Below are 25,144 nucleotides of genomic sequence, written 5' to 3'. Positions count from 1 at the left end.
GTACACAACTGTACTCATCAAGCAGGGTACTTCACAATGACTAAGGAAGCTAACTGCCAGCCATGACATGCCTAAGCACTGGGTGAATAGTTTTTGAGAAACTCAGTCAGAAACATCCATGTTCTTCCATATCTGTTGAGTTAGTACTTCCATATTTATTTACATACAAGAAAAGACAAATTGCTATCATTTAAGCTGCTACAGAAGTAGTTTCTATAGAGGACAGAGCTCTGCATACATACACCTACCCATCAGAAGAATTACTTTTGCCTGTAGGAATACTGCATAAAAAACGCCAGCATAAAGCCGTCCATTACCGGCCCAGGTCTGCCTTCAGAAGACGGCCTTTTACGATAAAGGTTTCTCAATTTGTCTCTGATGAAAAGGCAAAATATTAAATGGCTCCCTTTTCACAGACTGAATAAATACTTTGTCCACAATACACACTTGGAAAGGTATGGGTATATACTTAGCAAATGCAAATCGACACATGAATATGTAATGCCTTTATTTAAAAACTGATAGGTGACAGAAGGTTAGCTACTACATATCACCTATCATTGTTACTGTAAAGTCATATCAGAGAATATAAAAATGCAATGGACCCAAACATTAAAATGTTTGTGGCTTTTGTTCCCTTGTCATATGTCCCCAGCAACAATAGTGTTTTTGACTTTTAATTCAGACTTCTGTTCTTGTGGGTTTAGTTTATTACTTAGTATTTGGTTTTGTCTCAGTTTTAGCGTCACAGAATATCCCGAAGAGTTCAACTCCTGGCCCTGGACAGGAGCACCAGAAGAATCACACCATGTGCCTGAGACCACTGTGCAAATGCTGTTTGAACTCTGTCTGGCTTGGTGACCACTTTCCTGGGGAGCCTCTTCCACTGCCCATCACCCTCCGGGTAAAGAACCCTTTCCTAATATCTAACCTAAACCTCTCCTAACATTCAGGCCATTCCCTTGGGTCCTGTCACTGTCACCAGAAAGAAGAGATCAGTGCTTACCCCTCCTCTTGTAGATTGCAGTGAATTCTCCCCTCAGTCTCCTCCAGGAAGCTGATCTGAATTTTGACCCTCCACATAGAGAGTATTTCTGGCATCTTAACCACAGGGACTAATTCCTCTCATGAAAAATTTTGCACTTGAAACAGTAATGATACAACAAAACCTGAAACCAGATTTTTAAATGACAGCTTCCAGGCTATATAAACTTGGTATGCCAGAAGATACAGCTATTTCAAAGAAAATGAAGTTTATTTTATTCTAATACTGACAGTACTCCCCACATATTTTAAAAGTAAATACTTACTTGGCATTACTATTTAATGTTTTCTAAAAGAGAACAGACGTTCAATTACACTTGAAGGCATGTTAGTGTATGTTATGGTATTTCACATGTAAGGTTGTATACTCAAAAATCACAGGATGAAAGAAAAGAATCCTATGAAAATATGGCAGTGTTTTACAGATAAACAGTAATTTATGCATAAACAGTCCTCATTAACAGCTGTCCAGATTTCCTGACTTGAAGTCTTACTCAAAAAAAATAAATTTATAAAGCACTAAAAATTTCTTTATGGAGAATAAGTCTGAAATATTGAAGAATCACTTTGAAGTACTTTTTTAGTTTTCAAAATTAATACTTTCAACCCTCCACTCTCTCAACCCTCTCAGAAAAGACAAGAGAATTTCTAAGAAAGTCACCCTGTGTGAATCAAACCCTCTACCTCATAAACTAACGAAGTCATCCTGCCAAAATAGGAAACCAAAGCTATCAGGTAGATGCATTTAAATTCCCTCTCATCCATGAAAAATCAAGAAAATGTCCTTTCTGCTTCACTAGTTTTAATTTCACTGCAGTGTGAAAGTACCCTTTTTTCCTTTTCTTAAGTAGATTCTGAATTTCATGAAAACGACATGAAAGATAGATAATAAGTATACTGAATATAAAAATGGCTTGGTTCAATGAAGTCATGTCCAGCTTTCTAACCTTTCAAAAAGAAGCTTCCACATGCATAAAACTTATAAGCCTTACATTGAACATTAGAAAATAATACCTGATATTCTGATGATCACTGGTGACAAAACTGACAACAGCCTAGTATGGTGGATGTTTTAATCTTCCAGTAACAGTCCTTTAAATGTGACTTTTTCCCATACAGCTTAACAAATTCAATTGCATCTGGAATTCAGTACTACAGAGGAGGGTTTAGATCAGAACACAATTTTCTCCAAATGTCCTCCACAAATACTGACTAACTTGATTGTGAAACAGGTTTAGCAGCAACTCAGGAAACTTTGCACTGTAACCAAAACTGTTATAGAGTAGAAATAAATAGAGAAAACCAGGGGTGCGAAGGTACTGTGTACATGAACTATGCAAACGATCCACTGGGTAAAAATTTTTTCCTCCTTCTAAGAATTTCAGTCTCCAATACAGACTAAAACAACTACAGACTGTAATGCTAATTTTACACACAGGTATTTCAGTACTTAGTGTAGTAAGGCCTGAACAACTTTGGCCTTGTGCCAAAGCTGACCTCTAGATGAACTCTCCAACCAAATATTAAATGTATCCACTAATTAGTTAAGTATCATAAGCAATATGATATAGGTACCTGGTCAGTGGTGAAACACCTATTTACCCTTCTGTATTTAGAAACCGGAAAAGGCCACATATGGCCTTGTTTGAGGGTGGACGATCAAAGACAACTCCCTTGGTTCCTCCTTGAGCCCTGGCCAGGCTTCGGGAGAAACCCAATAGGAGGAGAAAACCAGATGCTCCCACTTTACAATAAGGGGAGTTTGCTTATTATAGAAGCTGGGCTTCTCTCACAGCAAAGTCAGAAGCCTTGCTGCCTGCAAAGGTGGATGCACTGCAGGATTTCTCAGCTGCCAGGCATGGTTCTCCAGTCCTTCACTGTGACATCTTACCTGGGTTGACATTAATAGTAAAGTACTTTTCTTAATCATTAGAGGCATTTTTTTGTATTGTGCATTGCTTAGCTTTTCAGTTTTGCATTGTAGTAAATTACACTATTCCTTAAGTTGGTGTCTGTCTCTGACCCTACCCATCATCAAAACACTACTGTAAAATCAAATTCCACCATCCCAGTTTACAAAAATGTACCTTAGAATACCTTCCTAGTATTGATTCTAAAGTTATATATATAGAAGTAAAACTCTCTCAGAAAACACAAACCTACTTGAAGACTTTTAGTAATTTATACCAACTGGTACCAAATTTATTATCTCTGTTGTCAAGCCTGTTAACAGACTACTAGAGAGTGTATAAAATCATGAAGTTAAAGTTCAGTTGATGAAGAAACAGTTAAAAACACACCAAAAATTTTTCCTGCTAGGTAGTTTGATTTATTATACCACATAACTTTAGTAAACATAAACAAATAACACTTATGCCATGGCTATATTAAACAGTATTCACCAGATATTCCGTACGGGTGAAAGCCAGCACTGTTTTTCTTAAGAAAGATTGATGAATTACAAACCAAATGCATGAATTTCACTTACAATTTGTAGAACAGCAGAAAAAGCACGACTTTGACATGTCTGCATGAGATAAATGAGAAGCTGCTAATTCTGTACTCAGATATGTTTCCCTGGACAACATATATTTCAAATTAACAAGATAACAAGACTTTGTGTATGTCACCTAGCCAGCATTTAAATTGCATGAGACGCTAAAACCAGATGCAACTGTCTCAAGGGTCTTTTACCTACTCAAACAAATCCTCTGTTTCTTGAAACCTGTCTCAGGCAATCGAGTTCTTAGTAGATGACCCTTCTCAAAAATAATATGCCATGGGAACCAGCAAATTATTTTGCAGTTCTTTTAAAAGTGGTGCAGAGACAGAATCTGCTAGAGCATGAAATACTTCCAGAATATAAATGCTTTGTAGGACCAGGAAGCAAACTCCTCCTTCCAGATTTTTTTTTTTTTAAAGGAAGTATGGTTGTCATGCCAACCGTTAGAGAACGGTGGGCTGCAGCGACAGCTAGTGATGAAGCCTGTTTCTGTCTTAAGAGTTTTCCTGGGAGACTGTCAATGACTTACAGGCTGTTCTAGGCAGCAGCAACATCTCATTGAATACTGCCTATGATCGCAGGTTTGGCTTCCGTAATTATTTTGTCCCTTGCTTTGAAACTCAGGTACTTGACCTCCTGGCAAGAAGGGAGCTTGACATACTTGGACAGTGTACAGGCATGCACACTGACCTTGAGGTATTACTGTCCTTGAGGTCCTGCCAGGATCTACCAGGACCAGAACTACACTCTCCAGAGTTGTATGCAGCAGACAGTATCTAACTTAAAAGGAGCCAGCACTTATTCTACAATCAGACCTGTGGCTGCTTAAGGAGGCAAAACTTCTTGGAAAAGAAGAGATCTAGCCAACTCCCCAAGACACAGAAGAGACAGCTCAGGACTACAGACCAGTATTATGAAACTAACTTACTGATCAGAAATGCAAAATTTCATTCAGAAAACCCCATGGGAAGAGAGCTATAAAGCTGCAACAGCAGCCACAGCAAGAGAAAAAATGTGAGGGATATCCCTCACTGCTGGTAAATAAATCTCCCTCTTTTGTAATACTGCAATGAAAACAGGCCCATGGTTACCTTTGGAAAATGGCGTGGCACAGAACATAGCTAAAAGAGTGTTTTATGAATAAAGGAATTGCTCTTAATTTGTAACTTGTCTTTTCAGTTCAACTCTCTGAAGCAGTTCACTGCATCCAAGTTAACATGAAACAATTAATTCACAGCTTTCATGTGTTATGCATGACACCATTACAGATTACAGTAAGGAAGCAGCAAGATACAAGTGGCTTATAAAAAAGACAGAAGTTTATGCTTATAAACTATCTACCACCTTTATGTTTATATAGTTAAGTATTATTCCCTTGAGTATGTTGTACACTATATGTTGTGTACATAATACTACTGTGTATTTTGTCATCTTCTAGAGATGTCATTATAGAAAAATCAAACATATTCTCAAAGACATAAAAGTGATGCTACTGCGAGCAAAATGAGCATGACAAAGAACTCTGTTTTACACATACGAAAAGTAAGATAACTTAAAAAAACTCAGGAAACATTACTTACATTTCATTATCTACCCAATATAGTTTTATTCTGAATGTGCATAAACAACATAACATTATAAATGCAATTCCTCTGGAGAGACTAAAAAGTATTAGTAATTCTTATGTCTCCCATTTGTTTCATCACACCCTCAAGGGCACCTAAAATCTTAAACTATGTATACAGTAGAGCTATAGTAGAAATTGCAATGCACTGTGAAGCAGTCCTAAGGCAACTTAGCTAATTTGACAACCTGCTTAATTACTCAATACGGAGAAGGGAGAGTAATTTCTCTCAACAGAATAACAAGCCATGGTGAAAAAGCGGTAGCGCATGTACCATCTTGCCCAGCCAGGTTTCTAACTTGGCTTCAAAAAACAATCCCAGAAGCAAACTATCAAAACAATTACTGTCAAGCGTATGGGAACCTGCTAGAAAGTTGTTTTCAGAGTGGCCCTTTATAGCCTTTTTATCAAATGGTCCAGTACTTGAGTGTTTTTAGTGTCTTTAGAAAGACAAAATAGAAGGTATGCCTACTAAATCTCAAGAGAACGCAAAGCTGACCAGAAGTTCACCCAAGGACAGGCTTAACATTTGGAGTAATTTTGGTGAAAGAAACCTCAAAATTATTCAACAAGGGCATATGCTAAATCCTCTTAGGAAGGAAAGATCAACTACATGAAACACATTTTTGAAAAGCTGGCCAGGAAGTAGAGCCACAGAAAAGGATTAAAGTCTTACGCTGGATCAAAAAATTTTACATGATACAATGTCTTCCATATTAGAAAATAAATAATTGGACTGTGAGGTATAAGTACCACAGAAGTTATGCAAAAGAACTACTCCTTATTCAAATGATGCTGCATCTGGAATTCTGATATCAAGCTTTTGATCAAACTTGTAGGAAGATGTCAGTCACATGTAGAACAACTATGGGAAGTCAGTGAAAACAATCAAGAGATCTAGAAAACAGGAACTATGGGGAAAGACTACATAAGCATAGCTGTTAACCTTTCAAATTTACTCAGCTGACAGAAAACTCTTCCATGACACAAAGAAACATTAAAAATAAGAGTAGTATCAGGCTTCTCTGCATAAGCAGAATTATTAGGGCAATGTAATTAGCTTAAAATCCAACAGGGAAATTCAAATAAATTATAACAAAAAGCCAAACAGTTAAAATTGATCCAATGTGGGCTTCTAAGTTCACTGCTCAGAAATACCTAGAAGAGGCCAGATCCTAAACTTCTATTATAAATGACACAGGACTGGATGATTCTGCCTACAGTATGACAGGGATCAGATGATTTATTTAAGGCCTGCCATTTTTGACAATAAAGCACTCAAAGCAAATACTTCAGCCGACTCTAGCCACAAAACACAAAAGCCAAATCTAACTTCTATGCTGCCATAGACAGAGTGTTCCATCAGTAAAAAAAGAAGCTTAAAATGACCCTGAGTAAACGTACACTATACTGCAAGCACTTCCACTGTAGGACAAGGTAAATCTTCAAAGATGCAAGCACAATTTTGTGTTTCTACATCTTTCTTCTCCACTGACTGCTTGAACATGTCATGTATCAAACCTGTGTAGTTTCACAGACTTGCTTAAATCTACTGGTGAATAATTCAGGCCTTTTCTCCCCTAAGCAACAGGTCTGGATTAACTCAGTATTGCACAATGCAATCTCCCAAACTAATCCAATCTCAAACTAAGTAGGTAATTTTTACCTATTTTTAGGTATTACATGCAACTTATGTTTTTAGTGTACTATATGCAAAACCTACACTGTATAGTCTTGTTGCTATTGTCTGTAATCATTCTACAAGAAAGAAAACTTACTCTGTCAAACCATGTAAATTATTTTGGCATTTGAAATACTTAATTTCTAATTTTTGGAAATCATGCTGTTACCAAGTTTCTGAAAAGCCTTTCCAACAATCATTCCTCACCTCTTTACCATGCTCTTGCTACCACACTGAAAAGACACATGCATTTTTATTCATTGAATGTAGATTTCAAAATCCCAGATTTGGTATTAGTTAAGTGTAGAATCTTTGCTTTCTTAATTCTTAAATAATTTATCAAATACTTTGATCTCAGTTGAGCCAATAAATGCTCAAGACTTGGAAATTAAATAGCCTGAGAGAAAGAAAATTTAAGTGAAAATTACTGAATTCTTAAAAGGATTAAAAACAGGTATTTAAAAATGTAACAAGCTTGTGCGGCTCAGAAAGTTTTAATATACACTGACAAATAGTTTTCGTGAATATTGAAGAATTCTTCATGTATCTGAAAGATGACACTTAGAAAAGTACCTGAAGATGTAAGACCCATGGAAGTAAGAACAGTTCCAACAGAATGATATCACATCCTGACTCAGCACTTAGTAACACTAATTTAAGTTTCTGCAGTGCAGTTTGAAAAGTACTTATATCTTCAACACAGCAGCAGATGCTGGATAACGAGGATATTTTATACCTAAAACTGTGCTCTCCCTAGTGCAGTCTCCAAAATGAAAAGAAAAACCCACCACAAATGAGTGGTTTTTCAAGTGCAAAAAACAACCAACCAACCAACAACCTACCCGCAGCCACTGCTTCTCTGTGAGAGCATCACTGTAGTCCACATCCCTGCGCTGACGGGACCCTCTTCCAAATATTTTCTCTTCCTCCTCTTCACATGTAAGCCTTTCAACTTCAGCATCATCCTTAATAATCCAGGATGGTAATTCATCCTCCTCCATCAGGCGAGGTTTACGCTTAGGGTTTCTGGCATCCTCCCTGCGACGATCCATGTCCATGCGCTGGAATAGCAATTGGCAAAGCATAAAACAGTTTTGAAGATTTTATTATTTATTATTAATTATTAAATGAACCAAGTCAATGCCTACCTCTCTAATAACTCTTGAAAATTTAAACAAAGTCCCTCCCAGGTATCTCCCTTTCACAATATTCCTAAACACTTCTAAAAAGCTACTGTAAAAAGAAGGCAAACCCAACTGCTCATTTCCAGTCATATTCACTACTTCATAACCAGTTTTCACAGAAGGAACTAAGAAAACACACAGCCAAATGAAACAAAGCAGATCACAAGAACTCTGCTGAATCCATAGGTTTTATTACTATGTAACTAAAAAGAGTAACTAAAAATACACTAGTTTTGTTACCCTGAATATCAAAAGAAAATTTAAAAGTTGGTGTAAGAAACAAAGAATCAAAGGAGACTTAATAAATTCACAGAAAAACTTGTTTACACAGAGCCAGAAAGCCAACATGCTTGAACCCCAGAATTTTTTTCTGGTCTTACTGCTGTACTAGACAAAAATCAAAACACAAAAACATCGGATAATCTTAGGTGAAGTGTTAAGAACATTGGAAGGCAATGTTAAAACTTTCAGCTGAAATTTAAATAATCATTCATTACAAGTGTGGTGAATGATAGCTCAGACATGGGGACTAAGGATACATTCTTAAATCTATGGTACTGGTACTGGTACATTCATCAGTAAGGTGTTTTATAATCCTCCTGGGGAAGCATCCACCTCCACCGAGTACATACTGACCTGGCTTCCTATGGTTCTGTGAATTGCATCTGCATTGTCTTAAGTACCCCACTCAGGTAATATGAATATGCATTTCAAATAGGCCACTTTTAGAGTCATACTGTATTTAACACTCAATAAACAGCTGCTAAGCAAGAAAACAAACATATGGCCACCAACACTTCATTTCTGTATTTGAAAAAAAAATTATGTAAATAGAATGTGATAGGTATCAGAATTGGCTGCAGCATCATATGTGGCTACTGCCTTGGTCACAAAAAAAATTCTCATTTACGTGCATATGTCTCCCTTGTGTACATAACGCTGCACTTAACACATGATGCCAACTAGATATATCATCCTTTTATAACGTTAGATAAAGGGTTGACATGCATGAATTCAGAGATATTATTTCTCCAGAGGGACAGCTAAAACCCGGCCAAATTTAGAAACTGATGCCTAGTGATGGCACCATTGAATATGTTGAATCTTTCATCTTGGCACTTTGCAAACATGAGCATTTCTAGAACACTACCTCAGGAAGTGCATCTTACAACTTGTCTTCATCATCTTGCCTTGTGCACTATTGGATTTCTAAATTCAGTGAACAGCAGAAAGCAGGATGTGTGTCTTCAGTCTGCAGGTCCAACTACATTCAAGAAGCAATTATAAAAACATACGCATTTTCCTATTCCCCATTACTTCAGACAACAGTGAATGGCCTGTGCAGCCTGTAGTTTTTTATAGCAGACTTACATATTTTACCTTTTAAAGAACATCTTATTCAATTTGAATTGATTCTGAAAAGTGTCTCATTCAAGCCAAACATGTGGCTTGGTTTATTGCTAACACGACAGCCAGAAAGCGGCACCAAGAGCCGGCTCAAACAGGATAAACAAAATAGATTTCTCTATTTCTATTATTTAGCAGAGAACTTGAGTGCAGTCAAGAGACATCATATTTTAATGACACTAAGCACATTAAGTCAAATAGTGAAACTTTGTATTTTTTCCCCAGTGACCACGTTTCTTTGTCTAACATAAAGACTGAACACTAAGATAGTGTATTATAATAGCTGTTTTCTAATATAAAAGCACTTGGGAATGAAAATTAAAGACAATCTCAATTGATCTGAGATATCAGAGATGCAAACTGACATTCTTTTTCTGAGGATACTACTGAAACCATAATTACATTTGGAAAACCTCTGGTTCTGTCTTCCCGTATCTTTCCAAAGCTTGTGTTTCAAAGAGATATCTACATTATTTTTATATAACTAATAAAGTAATTACATGTTCACTGTCCTTAATAAGGCCTAAATGCTAAAAATAATATACTACCAATACTTAAACCTAAGCAAAGAACTTGAATGTGGGCACACTCAAGACCTAAAATTTCCAGTTTAGAAAAACCACAGAGCACTGCTGTCCAGTGAATTGTGAATGGTTACCTTCGACTTTCCAAATTATAACTGAAAGATTCCTTGAAAAAAACATTCAAGCCACTCAGTGTAAAACCTTCTAAATTATAACTAAAAGAGTCCTTGAAAAAAAACATTCAAGCCACTCAGTGTAAAACCAGTAATTTATTCACCCAGTTCTACTAGACTGCTTCAAGTCAATTTCTGCTTCAAGTTGATTTTAACTGTATGAGCACAACTGGAGTTCTGGTACCCATTTGGCCTTCCACTTGAAAGGTATTTTACACCAAGAATCATGATTTTTTAATATATTTTTTACTTTATTTAAGCTATTTTAACACTTAAAGGAATCATTTATTTTCCAGAAAAGTAACTTACTGAAGCATTTGTATGAAATGACAAGAGCTGTACAGACCACAAAAAATCCATTGATTTTTCTCTGAGTATTTTCTTTTTTCTTTTTTTTTTTTTAATTTTTTTATTTTTTATGATCTGAAGCCTCTAGAAGTTACAGGAATGAAGTCCACTTGTACCTTCTTTCTGATCAGTGTATTTAGCTCTCCAGCTAAATTTCAGGTCCTGTGCCAAACAACTCTTCTAAACAGCAAAATGACTATAGAAGAGATGCTCATGGAAGAGATCTCTCATGCAGATTTTTTTGGAACTGCTCACTTCAAATTAGTAAAATACACACTTTTACACACCTAGGGCTAATTAAATAAACAACCCCAAATATATGTTTTGTTGGGGACTGCAGTCTCCTGAATTCTGACTACATATGCACAACTTTAAAAGGAAATGAGGTGGCACAGTTATCACAACAGTAAGGATTACCTTTCACTCTTTATCTGACTATGCAAGACTTGAAATGTTGATAGAAAGACAAATAGCTCAGACTGCCAAACTTGCTTTTCAGAGTTTTCTTTTATAAAGAAACAGTTTACAAAAATTAAAACCAATTTTATATTAAAAAATTAAATTATTTCTTAGTCATTAATATTTAACTACAATCTTTCTGTCTATTTTCAAACCCCTGGCTTTCAAAGTAAGTAGTTTTGTCTCTTTAAATTTTGACTACCAACTCCTTACTTTCTCTTAAAAACTTCCACATAAATTAACATGAAAAACTAATTCAGCCCACATAGCTTCATAAATTACTTGGATGCCGGACTTGAAGGGATACTAAGCAAGTTCAGAGACAACAAAAAACTGTGAGAAGCTGGTGACTCTCTCAAAAGCAGGGAGAGACTGCAGAGAGACCCTGATAAATGAGATGACTGGGAAATTACTAACCACATGAAGTCCCAAAAGGACAAAAGCCAAATGCTGCCATCTGGGATGGGACAGCTCCAGATGTACAGACAAGTGAGATGCTGGAAAACAGTGTCACAGAGAGGAACCTGGGGCCCTGGTCCACGGCAATCTGAACATGAGCCAGCAGTGCCCTGGCAGCCAGGAGGGCCACCCATGTCCTGGGGATGTCAGGCACAGCATCAGCCAGGCAAAGGAGGGGATTGTCCTGTTCTGCTCTGTTCTGCTCTGCTCTGGGGCAGCCTCACCTCGAGTGCTGGGGACAGCTCTGGGTGCCACAGTAAAAGAGAGGTACAAAGCTATTGGAATGTCCAAAGGAGGACCATGAGGATGGTGAAGGGCCTTAAACGGAACATTCATGAGGAGCAGCTGAGATCAACTGGTTTGCTCAGTCTGGAGAAGACTGAGGGAAGACCTCATTGCTGTTACAGCCTCCTTGTGAGGAGAAGAGCAGGGGCAGGCACTGATTTCCTCTGTGGTGACAGTGACAGCACCTGAGGGAATGGCCTCAAGTTGTTTCAAAGAGGTTTAGGCTGGATGTCAGGAAAAGGTTCTTTACCTAGAGAGTCACTGGAACAGGTTTCCCAGAGGAACTGTCACAGCACCAGACTGACAGAGTTCAAAAAATATTTGGACAATGCTCTCAGGCACATGGTGTGATTCTTGGGAGTGTCCTGTGCAGAGTCAGGACTTGGAATTGACCCTTGTGGGTCTCTTTCAGCTCAGCAATTCTGCAATTCTGTGAAAACTGTCTTTACTCTAGGCTCCTCTACAGTTTTACATTAAATAGCCTTCAAATTTAATACTAGAAGTTGAAGCAATCAGTCATAACTTCATCAGCTAATTTCAGGCATGGATTACTTCTTTCCTTCCGGGTCCGAAGGAGAAATCAGAAGCTCTTTTCTAGCAGCAAATCCACTTTCACAGAAATCAGGGTCAGAACTCTGTATTTAAGCAGACTACACTTCTTTCCTCAGATGAACAATGCAAATAAATAAAACCTACTCCTCCAGTAAAGTTTAGACAAACTTGAGTGACAAAAAGTTTAAGGCCTTTATTAAAAAAAGAGAAGATGATTTTTTTTATGATTACACCATCCTTACCATAAAAAGATCAAATTCCTCTTCACGCCGAGCAATCATCTGATTCAGTGTCTCATCATCAGGAACTTCATCTTCTTCCTAGTTAGAAAGATGGATAAAATTATTAGGAAGTACTCACATGAACCTTGAACTAACAGCCTCCATCAGTTCAGAGCTCCACTGACTCTCTTTCCCTGAAGCGTGAAGCACTTAACTGAAACTAAACCTTTTAAAGTGTTCAGCTATTCAGAAGTAACAAAATAACATGGCAAAAATGACAAATGAGACTTATTACTTCCTTCAAAATTTGAGAATGAGGAAATGACCAAATACAAAACCAGGAAATTTTGGGTTGTGGTTTTCCTGGGTCAGAAGCACAGTTAATGCTTTGGTTAAAATGGATATATTTCCGTTTTGTTATTCTATAATACTCCTTCAGAAAGACCATTTTAGATTTTGAGGTCTTTCCCATCAAACCAAGGGGGCTGAAAAATTCCTGACTAAATGAAAAGAATGAAACATGTTTTTATCCTAGAAAATAACATTGATGAATCACTTTCTCTTGACCACTTTCTGCTTACAAATTGAGATGTAAACATTTTGCTGCAAACAAAATCAATTATTTCATAAAAACAGAAACAGACACCAGAAAAACAACTTAGAACTGTAGTGTTTAATTAAAAATGTTAAAGCTGAAACTATTATGACACCCACTTTAAAACAAAGCCCAAAATGTTCAGTCTTCCTCCCTGAATTACTCTGAAACCACAGACAACAAGTCACTCTACATAGGGCTTTCTGAACCTGTCACACTACGCTATAGACCTATAAATCTTCATAAAAACTCATGTTTTGAACGCAGTTTAATGGGAGTATAGAATACTGTATGTAGCATCCAAAAAGCTAAAATCACGTAGCTTTTCTTTTCAGAAATAAGAAGTCATTTATACAATCACACATTTCCCTCCAGTGTCTGGATTTCTACACGTCAGAAAAAAAACCCCAAACCAGTTCTCATTAATGCAATTCTCAAGGAACACTTTTTTACTTTAATGAACATAGAATTTAAATTTTAACATGAACCAGGCAACTGGGAAAATGATTAAAAGAGCTAGTTCTTCTCACTTCTAGTCACTGCTCCTTCACTGTTCACAAAAAGGAAGTCATGTGGTTACACACACAGAGAAAAAAAGATTATTTTATAAATGTGACCATCATGAAAGGTCCACATACTTCCTTATTATCTCAGAGTAACTTCTAAAAAAATAAGTGACCTCACAGTAGAAGCTGTAACAACAGTGTCCGCATTATCAGCAGTTAGGCTGAATAATCCTGCAGCCAAACAGGCTTGGCAGAAGAAAAAATTATAAATAAACTGAAGTGCCAACAAAAAATTACCTATGAACAAGTAACTTCTAAGCAGTTGTCATACATTGTTTTTATTCTAGTGAATCTTTCTAAATACACAGAAATTACTTCTCTGCTTTATCTAGTACTGCTAAAAGAAAAAAACATTAAAAAGAAAAGAAGAAAGAAAAATAAGGACAGCCTTGATGCTGAACTTAAAAAAAACCTACTGAAAAAGGATGAACAGAACACGGAACTCTACATATAATTGTAAGAAGTTTGAAGTATGCTTAGCATGGGAATATTTAACAAGATGATCAGAAAACAGTATCTTTGTTAGATGTGCCTGTCCATATTTGTAAGTCACAGTTGTGTCAATATCATTGATAATTTATCTTTTAACTGAGAGATTTACTTTTTTTCCCATCAATCTCCCACTTGATTCCCAGTGCTGCTGCAATGAAGGAGCAATGGCTGACCAGTTCAGATGGTGCAAATTCAATTCCTCTTAGTCCTCAAGAGGCTGAATCTTTGGGCAGAGTTTTGCATAGTCTGTTCATAAAGAAATACTACTTGAAAGCTTCAGCTAGGAGTCAGACTGCAACATCAATGCTTTAAAGAATGATGCTGGGCTATGGCAAATAAACCTTTCTTAAATCTGCTTTCTTCAGGATGGCAGACAAAGTATATCTGAATAACATATAAGAAACAAATTGTTCTGACATCATCTACAAAATAAGGGATGTCACAAAGGCCTGAGCTACAGCCCTGACTTCTGAAACAGTGTCAGATAAATGCTTCAGAAACAAATGTACTCCTAAATTTAAAAAAATCAGGATTACTGAAAATGTCTGCTGGCTTCAAGATAATCTATCTACTCATATAGGAAGTGTGGTCTGCTTTAGAACTATAGGTTAACTAAATCAAAATGGTACATATGTGTATCCCCAAATTTCTGCATTAACACCACAAATAAAAGACAACTACTGATAAAAACATTTGTCATTCTCCTTCAGTTTCTATAAAAATACTAAAACAATATAAAATTTCATCTTAATCATGGTTTTCTAAATGCACAATAGAGAGTTCACACAAAAGAATGACTGAAGAAGTGAACTCCTTGATCTTTGAAAGTTCATATAATGAAGGATGCCAATGAAACACAGGCTGTAGAATCTTCTATCAGTTGCACCTTCTTCAGACACAAAAGTCCTACTCAGAGGCAAGATCAGTCTCAAAAGCTCTCTTTAAGCAGTAAGGGTATTTTCAAGGTAGGAAAAAGTCAGTGCTGATCAAAAATTTCTCTGCATGTGTCATCAGTATAGCTGACACATTTATTTAATTTCTCCCAAACATGACTTTTGCCCAAATACTGAGTTTTGTTCAAATTAAGTCTGCAGTGAAAGGTGAATAGGTTCACCACTCCACACTCAGTTCCATTGAAGAACACAATGAAAAGAGAGGAACATTTAGTGACTCTATAACCTCACTTCCCACTACTAAAAGAAAAGATGTGACAGCTATTTTTAAACAGCTAATTATTTCTTGAAGAGAAAGTGGTGATGAGAAGTCTGGGCTGGACACAGCATCAGAAAGAAACAGTTACTTTCTGGCTTGTCCTAAGCCCAGGGTGCATCAAAGTAGACCTTAACCCTTAAATAGGTTCCAAAGCAAGCACAGTATAGGGTCTTTCAAAACTGAACCCAGGTAGTACGAGCTGCTCAGCATGTCCGAAAATGAAACTGCCTAGCTGAACATATATATTGGACTTAGGAAATAGTTTATAATCTGTTCTGGAAAAAATCTTTTGTGTGAAGGCAATTATTTGCCAAAATTATAAAGGGTAGAATGGGTTTTAAGTTGCAATAACTAACTCTACACTAAGATTTAACCATAACCATTACATCACATTCAGCACATTACAACCTATTACTGTGACCATTAAAAAAAGATAAAAATTAAGTTATTTCTCCAAATGGACGGTAAGAAATTATAATGAAATTTTTTATTTCAAGAGTTATGACAGTCTTTGTAAATGATGAATAAAAGAAGAGTCAGCACCTGCTGAGTAATTATTTCTAACTACCTTACCTCATTTTCTTCTTCATGCTCCAGTATAGCTTGTAGGAATGCTCTCCTTTCATGGCTTGAAGATTTCTGATCAAACATTCCTGCCTGAATAACTTTTTGATCTACATTCAGCTTATACTTTGCCGCAGCAAGTATCTTCTCTTCCACACTGTTCACAGTGCACAGCCGCAGGACTCTAACTTCATTCTGCTGACCAATTCGGTGAGCTCTGTCCTGGGCCTGCAAGTCCTATTAGGCAAAGAACACAGAGAGCAATTAAACAGAGAGTCAACACAGATATTAAAACTCTTCTTAGTCTTGCTACCCTTGCTTTTACATGTGGCCATTGAGTATTATGTGATTTGCAGACATTTGCACAATAGCTGAAAATATACACATAACTATCTACTTCCAAAAATATTGAACTTCCTTACAAGTAAGAAAAAAAGAACGTGGCAAAGGCATAATTCAGCTACCTCTTCTGGCTTTTTAAAATAAGTCAAAATAGTGTAATATCCTCTTTTTCTGATAATCTGTACTTGCTACTAACCACCACGGAATAAGTTCAGTGCTTAAGGCCAAGACTACTGTACTCACATGGTCACCTAATTTCATAAGATAGGTAGTATTCTGCATAGCCTTTGCTAAAGTACTGCAAACTACCAAAGGCTAGGGAGCTGGTTATTATATCCTAAGGGTTAAAGAATGAGTGCAGTTATGCATAGGAAGCAGGTTTGTAACACTCATAGTACTGAGGATACCCCAAAACTCATATAAACATACATGCAGGTGCAAAATTAGCTCACCAATTCAAACCAAAACATTTCCTGATTGTGGTAGTTTGCCTCACTAATTCCTCTCAAAGCAGCATTTTATCTCTCACTTGAATTTTTCCTTTCATTCCAGGATATGTTATCTATTTAAAGAAGGAACTCCAGAAACATCAGGGATTCTTTATACATTTCACATAGATAAGAAAATAAAAATAACCTGATGAGGATTCCAGTCACTGTCAAAGATTATAACGGTGTCAGCAGCCTGGAGATTTAAGCCTAGCCCTCCAGCCCTTGTACTCAGCAAGAAGATAAAATATTGTGACCCAGGTTCATTGAACTTCTTTAACAGAGCAGCTCGATCCTCTGATTTTGTTGTGCCTGAAAAAGAAATCAAAAATATCATATAATAAAGAAGTGAATTGAAGTAATATAAATACAAAATCTGGTGCCAAAAGTACATGTGAAAAGGTTACTTTAGTACACTGCTTTTTGACATCTCTGTCACATTTTCCATAATGCTGGCCATGAATGTTTATGTCAACTGCCTGTCACACCTGAGACATGAACTGCTAAGGCCTCTTTAAATGCATTTGTTTTAACATTTCTAAAGTAGATCTTAAAATGTTGGCTAACATTGTTATACCTTTTTATAACCCACATAAATTAAACTGAAGCTACTATATACAAACAGAAGAGCGCTCTAGTTTTGATTAATGCCTCCTGGCTACAGCAGCATTAAATATTTTTAAATGCTACTTATATAGAGATTTATCAAAATGTCACTATTTGCCTTCGGAGTAATAGTTAATACCACAAGACTTCAAATTTAAAATGTCCTATCTTGAGGGTGATATATGTATAGAAGATGAAATTATTAATTTATTTTTTTTATTACTACGGTGGGTTGTTCCCTAGCTGGCCTCCAGATACACCCTGCTCCCTCCCCAGCTCAGCAGTACATGGGGAGGAAAGAAGACAGAAAAGCTCCTGTGCTGAGATGAAAGCAGTTTAATGAAAGTGAAAGGTGTGTATGCAATGACAAGGCAAGAAATTTATTTTACGTCCCGGCAGCAACTAGATGTCCAGCTGCTTTCTAGGAAGCAGGACCTCAGCACCTGTAATGACTAATTGGGAAGACAAATGCCATAACAAGCTATATCCCTGCACCTCCTCCTTTCCCTCAGGTTTTATTGCTGTTCACAACCCCTTAGTCAGCCTGGTCAGCTGTCTCATCTGAGTCCCAGTCCAACGCAGCCTACTCGCCTTGGGGGTGGTGTGAGAGGTGTCTGGAGAAAAAGCCTTGACACTGCAAGGGCTGCTTAGCCAAACACTGGGGTGACACCACTGGTGGTGTTACAAACCCTGCTGAACCAAAAATGCAAAGCACAGCATTACATGGCTCGCTAGGAGGAAAATTAACTCCATCCCACCTGTAGCCACCACTATCACACAACCAAACTGCTGGCCCATTGGTGACACAGTGAACCCCATAATAAGCACATGGATTGTGCTGGAAACACGCCATGTAAGCTGGACAGAACCTGGATAGACTGCATTCCGATATGAAAGGTATCTGTCATTATGAAACTGAAAAAGAAGATAAAGAGTTCATCTAATTTAATGAACTACCTGAAAAAGACAATGAGGTGTATTTACCATACTGTGTCCTGCCATAAACATTCTGGCATGAAAAAGAATTAATTTAAAAATACATGATGTAAAGTAATCTAAAACATTTAAAATGTAGTGTGATTTATCTTTCTTGAATAGAAATATTAAAACACATGCAGACCAGAGGTGCAAAGAGGGCTTTGCTAGCATGCTAATGTGTTCTTCAGATGATTTTGGCATATTCTATGGCAGAGCTATATGGTGATATAGCTCATTTGTGCGTCCATTTCATAACCCCATTTTACATTCAAGGATAATACTGGTTTGACTTCATATCCATTAATATTTGTAAAGGATGAAAATATTTCTTGGTACTACTTTTTCTTCTGAATAAGGAAAGAAGCTAAGAGTCAATTTAGAACACTTAAAAATATTCAGAAGAAATTTCAAGTCTCACTTATACTGTTCTCTGTATTTATCTTAAATCATTGCTTCTCCACTAAAAAAAGTATTCTGATAAATGCTGTTTGTCCTATGTAATACTATAGTATTATGTGTGAGATGAAACAGTAAGTAAAGATGGTCACTATTAAAGAAGCTCAGTATGAGACAGAGAGCATCAACATGGAAGGACAGCAAAATGGAAACTTCTTTCAAACAGGTTTAAAACTCAGATGGGATAAACTATTTTTAATTCTTCTTTCATAAAATGGTGGGAGTCAATTAGAGAATCAAATGGAATGGAAAAGAACTCTGAGATCATCAAGTCCAACCTTTGGTCAAATACCACCTTATCAAGTTGACCATGGCATTGTGTGCTACATCCAATCTTTCCTTAAGCACCTCCAGGAACCGTGACTTCCCCAGGTTCCTGAGGACATTCCAATGCCCAACACCCCTTCTGTGAAGAAATTGCCTCCTAGTGTCCCACCTGAACCTCCCCTGATGCAGTTTAGGACTGTCCTCTCTTTCCCTGTCACTGGCTGCTGAGGAAAAGAGCCCAACGCCCACCTGGCTGCACCCTCCTTTAAGGCACTTGTAGAGAGGGATCAGGTCACCCCTGAGCCTCCTTTTCTCCAGGCTAAACAATTCCAGCTCCCTCAGCTCCTCCTCACAGGGCTTGAGCTCCAGACACTTCCCCAGCACTGCTGCCCTTCTCTGGACACGCTCCAGCACCTCTTTCCTTCCTAAACTGAGGGGCCCAGAAATGACAGGATTTGAGGTGCAGCCTCACCAGCCCTGAGTACAGGTGACAATCCCTGCCCTGCTCCTGCTGGCCACACTATTGCTGGCACAGCCCAGGATGCCATTGGCCTCCTTGGCCATCTGGGCACTGCTGGCTCCTGTTCAGCCGCTGTCACCAGCACTCCCAGGGCCTTTTCCTCTGGGCAGCTTTCCAGCCACTCTGCCCCAGCCTGTGGCACTGCCTGGGGCTGTTGTGACCCGAGGGCAGGACCCAGCTCTGGGCCTTGTTGAACCTCACAGCACGGCCTTGGCCCATGATCCAGCCTGTCCAGATCCCTCTGCAGAGCCTGCCTGCCCTCCAGCACATCAACACTCCCACACAGCTTGGTGTTGTCCATGAATCTACTGAGAGTACATTCAATCCTTTCATCTAGATCATCCACAAAGATATTGAACATGCAACACAGACACTGAACAGAATAAAGGTATTACTATCTAAAATGTTTCTAAACCATCTTTTCGTTTGAAGCAACAAAAATTATCTATAACACGAAGAAATTCAGGCTTTTGATCTTCCTGTGATATTCTGGCATCACACTGAAATTCAGCTATTCTGTGAAGGATAGTGGTTAAATTTTAAACAGATAAAAATGAATTTATTCCATTGGAATATAGGCCTAATACCGGCTTTATCATCTCTTATCATGAGAATATTTTCAAGCAACTTAGATATCAGTGAAGACTGATAGGGACCCTGGATTTTAAACCCTGTGTGGAAAAGAGATGAGCCTCTAAGCAGAAAATTTACACATAATCTGCATTCCTGGAATAGACTCGCATGTTTATCAAAATAATCCACTGACCAAATGGTCTGCAGGTTAAATAGATAAAACACTGAAAGAGACAATTACTTCTACCAACAGAAGCAAAAGTATGTCTTTGTCTGTACCTTGTCTGCAAGAATACGGGAAATGCTAGTAAACTGCCATTGAAGGGTCTACTGGCATAATTTCATGGTAAATACACTTGCATGATTATGAAATATTATTTTGAACCTGTTTTCACTTTTGTATAGTCACAGCACTGTTATGAAAACACTAGGAGGAGAACCCAAGCCCAAACTAATGAAGGATACTACCTCTTATCTTACTACTTATTCTTTTTCTCCATTTATCTTACCATCGAGACGCAGGTAAAGGAAATTGCGAAATGCAAAGTAGTCTTCCATAATGGTCATGAGTGATGTCATTTGACAGAAAAGAAGCACACGATGGTTAGTAGCTCGTAACTTTGGTAGAATACGATCGAGTAGCTCAAACTTCCCTGAGGCCCGATAAAGTTCAGCTCTGTTGGAGAGAAGCAGCACAGTAAACGCCAGAATAAGCCCACATTTAAAAGTCTGTAGTCATTATCATGTCAGAGCATAACAAAAAGACTAATTTACTTAATCTAAACAAGACTGAAAGTACTTAGCTTTCTTTAAAATTGCACTTTGATTAAAATAAACACATTTGAAGTCCTGTTTTCCTGATTTTTCTTCAATTACAAAAACTGCTTTCAACAATTCATTTTCCTTATTTATTAAAATAAATGTTACTTCTCAGCTAGATAAGCATTCTAAAAGCTAAGACATTCACCTGCTATTTTGCTTTCAGCTAGCATTTAAAACAACTTTCAATTGCAACTACAGTTACAAATTGTACTCATCAGGCATTTGCTGGAAACAACCCCCTTTCCACTCAAGTATTATGCACATGGAAGTGAAATACTGCAAACGGAATTAATATATGGAGATAGTGGCAGGAGTCTGATATAGGATATAAGATATACTCTTTAACCATACAACCTTAGTCATCCTGAACATTGTATAGCTTTGATTAGCTGTTCTTTTATCTTCTTTGCAAAGAATTGCAAACCCAACTTCTAGCCCTGAAATGCAACCTATAACCCAGAAAATGAATAGAAGTAAACAGAATGTCTAAATCAGTAACATAGTGATACACTTTATTGAAATAAACTTCATGCAACTTTTATCTAACCTTGAGTCTGTACTTTCAAAACACCATTTATCATTAGCAATGGCACAAAATCCAGAAGATACACAGTCTTCTGATATGCATACATCTGTAATCAGCCAAAGACTAAACTGTTTAGGAGACAAGTATTCTGGTATACTAGCTAAGGACACAAACAGTCTGGTATTTAAAAAAAAAAAAATTATCATTAACACCTAAACAGGAAGAAAGTTAGGTGGATGTTACACACTTTTTGTTTAGAAAGCATTCATTAACTTGACAGTTGCACAGAATGTCAAGAAAAATGAAGCAAATCTTCTTCATTTCAGATAATGAAAGAAATGCTACTTTAATTTGGTAAAGAGATAGTAAAGAAGGAAAAGTATAAGGCAAAAGTAACAAGAAAGAAGAAAATCCTAACAGATGTCTTTGAAGAGTCATCCCAAATTAATTTCAGATGGTATATTATTTCAAAATAAGAGGAAAGGAAGACACAAGTCTTTTTCGTCTGCCATCCTGAAAGAGATGGATAGTAATGAAAGGATCTCATAATACCTCTAATACTACTAGATTTTGCTTTACATTTGTGCTCTGTATTTTCTCTGCCTTTGTATGGTTTTGTTTTACGTATGTACCCTATACTTCTTCTGCCTCTGTATAAAATGCTTGAATTTCCTAACATGTAGCTTCCAGAAAAAGAATCATTAGTGATTAATGATTATCACACTAGTGATAGTGATCATTAGTTCCAATACAACACTATGGACTGCAGGAAAAACAGAGTTACCCGTTAATGACACCATTTGAGTAGCCCAGGTGTTCAGCGAAGGACTCCTGCAAAGTTATAAGCAATAAACATATTACAAACTACACAGAAACCAAAAACAATGCATTCTTATAGAAATCAAATTAAATATATGAGTATTGTGGTTTGACTTCAATGATGTTCATACTCCTGGAAACCACCTTGTGGCAACGGTGCTCTGCTTGTTGTTTTCCTGTGCTGTTATTTAAAATTCATGATTTGCAGAAGTTACTTCTGTAGCATACCTTCTACCAGGTTACAAATACTAGAATACTAATTAATTTACACTAATCCATCTGTAGAAGATCCATCTGCAAATTACTCCATTTAATTATTCAGCATGCAAGATCACAAAGAGTGAAAACTACAATACCACTACTACTACTACTCCTCATGATCATCATCATCTTGAATCACAATAGGTAATTATTGTATTTTCATAAATTTGGCTATATTCCAGATATCTATGACACTTTCTGTCTTTTCAGATATATTCATATACATAGGTCCTATTGAGAGATGTTACATAAATAGTGCATTTTTACTGAAAAAAACAAGATAGATGGAATAAAACAATTGTAGTTGACACTGTAGAAAATTAGCAGTCCACTAACTACAAGGATTCTACACATGACATTTTGAACCAGTGTCTATACATAATAAATCTGGTGTATGTGAATACCAAGTTGCTCTGAGTTGTCCTGAATTAATAAAAAAAACCCTTCACTTTTTAAAGACACTGCTCCATAAAATTGAATACCTCAAAAATAGACTTTAAATTATCAATTAAAAAATGACACTTGTTTTTTTCAAATCTGTCCTTTCCAATATAAACTATGTAGACAGAGAAGTCCCCTCCTACACACATAAGCTTTAGCAGCAGTTTTCTATTATCCTAGCCATCTGAATAAAAACAACTCTAAAAATCAAACCTATCAGTCTTACCTCAATGTGCTGGAACATGTAGGGGTGATTGCATATTTTTCGCAATTGCATGATAGTGTTCATAAGAGTTTTTGCTCCACCTTTTCCCTATGGGTACAAACAATGCAGACCAAATGATTTACTTCTTAGCTTATGAATATACTTTTAAAATATTTTTATCCCAAACCCAAGCACTACATCACTAATAAAAAAACCCAAAACAAAACAAAAAAACCCAACAATACTCCCCAGTAAGAAAAAAAACAAACCAGGCGAAACCAAAATAACAAAAATAAAAAACCTATTGTACAGTTGTCTTGCTATATAAATTTATTTGCCATAAGGATTCTCTGTCATGAAAAAGAGACCTGTAAGTAATCCGTGAATTGGACTACATTTCTACCCACAGTACTCTTGGTGAATCTACTGTCCTGATTATTTATACTATTATTATGAAACTATACAAACTCCAGTGTGTCTGAAGCCTACAACAGGAAGTAATTCTAGCTGGATTCTTTTCAATTCCACAGCAACATCTCCACTCTGTTAAATCAATATATGCGTTTCTCATTCCAGGCCCAGTAAAACATCAGGCCACAGGTACTAAAATGTTAAAGCTTACCAAATTAGTGAGTAATCTAATTATTTAAGGAAATATATTATCAAAAACACACTACAGTTAATCTTGTAGAACCAAGACACTCATCAGGTAAGTCAGGTGTGCCAGATCAAACTGTATGGTTAAAAACTAACTGCAGCTGGTCAGTGTAAGTTTGAGAACATTTTATCACATTAACATTGGCCAAAACATGTTGCTTTCAAATGCCATTTTGTTTTGTTGCCATTTTATAAAAATGTAATTGGAGTGGCATCAATATTCCAAGCTTACTATACGACTAATTCAGATTTATTTTAAAAATCTCAGCCAAAACAATTTACCAATTTTGAGCTGTAAACTAGGGGAAAATACAGAAAATATAATATACACTAGCATTACTCCAGTGTTTTCTGGGAAGTACACTGAAATCATAATTTTTAGATAGTGAACAGATTATCCATTTGAAGTGGGCACTTCATGTATTTCAAACCTTGTTTTGCTCTTTCCAAGATTGTCCCAGATTTTCCCAAAAAAACCAGTTCATATTTGTTATAAAAATAATTTCCTAGAGCTTTCCATCTGAGAGAGTTGTCTCTTATCTCAGCTGGGTCCAGGCCAGAGCTGCAGAAAGACAAGATTTTTCCCTAACACAATGGTTGTTTGATCATGGAAGCTAAGCGGTCTTAATAACCACTTCCCTCTGCTGACAACAGGTAGCAGTGATAACAGAGCTTAATTTGACATTTAAAGATAAAAACTAGTTAAGAGAGGGTCACACAAACAGAAAAGTTTCAGCTCCTTGGGGAGAGAGGAAGCAAGGGAAGTGTTCAGAAGACAGAAAAGGTAATTTTGACTGGTTAATCAGTTAGAGAAACAGGTAGGACAAAATGCACAAAAGCATCTGAGCAGATGAAAGAAAGAGACCAGAAAAGGTAGTAGAAAACTGTGATACAAAATGAAATTTTTAGGACAAATACAAAGACATCAAATTCCAAAACTGCATTAAAAATACAACTGAGGAACATGAATTAATGTCTAAGAAGTGTTCAGACTATGAAGATGCATTTCAATATTCAGTGAAAAAGAACCCTTTTTCTGGAGTTTAATTAAGCATCAGTAAAGAAAACAATTTGACTGCAACAAACTAGAAAGGTAAGGTAAGATACTGAATAGAAAAATCACCTATAGTACCAATGCAATATGAAAAAGGATTATGGAAAGACTGTATGTGCACTGCATCAGCAACATACACACGAGAGGGTGCAAACTGAAACTCTTACATTCTAGATATTCTGCAGTGTCTGTTGAAAGTATTTCACTTTTACTGCAATATTTCAAATATGTTATCA

The 25,144-nt window shown here is 36.8% G+C and overlaps 1 protein-coding gene across 6 annotated transcripts in view; it reads right to left on the bottom strand.

Annotated features, from left to right (window-relative positions):
- Positions 1-25,144, bottom strand: part of SMARCA2 (SWI/SNF related, matrix associated, actin dependent regulator of chromatin, subfamily a, member 2) — a 121,740-nt gene that overhangs the window by 31,229 nt on the left and 65,367 nt on the right. For all 6 annotated transcript variants that reach the window (XM_015652615.2, XM_015652611.2, XM_015652617.3 and 3 more), the window contains 7 exons: positions 23,219-23,305; positions 22,256-22,302; positions 20,633-20,799; positions 16,872-17,035; positions 15,903-16,130; positions 12,486-12,563; positions 7,695-7,913 (listed from right to left, as the gene is read on the bottom strand). In XM_015652615.2, the coding sequence (XP_015508101.1) occupies positions 7,695-7,913; positions 12,486-12,563; positions 15,903-16,130; positions 16,872-17,035; positions 20,633-20,799; positions 22,256-22,302; positions 23,219-23,305 (990 nt within the window). The remainder of the gene's footprint in view (positions 1-7,694; positions 7,914-12,485; positions 12,564-15,902; positions 16,131-16,871; positions 17,036-20,632; positions 20,800-22,255; positions 22,303-23,218; positions 23,306-25,144) is intronic.

This window comes from Parus major, chromosome Z (assembly GCF_001522545.3).
Source record: "Parus major isolate Abel chromosome Z, Parus_major1.1, whole genome shotgun sequence".
In the NCBI taxonomy this organism is placed as follows: Eukaryota; Metazoa; Chordata; class Aves; order Passeriformes; family Paridae; genus Parus; species Parus major.
Note: the sequence above shows the minus strand (reverse complement) of the source record. Positions and strands in the feature narration are given on the sequence as shown.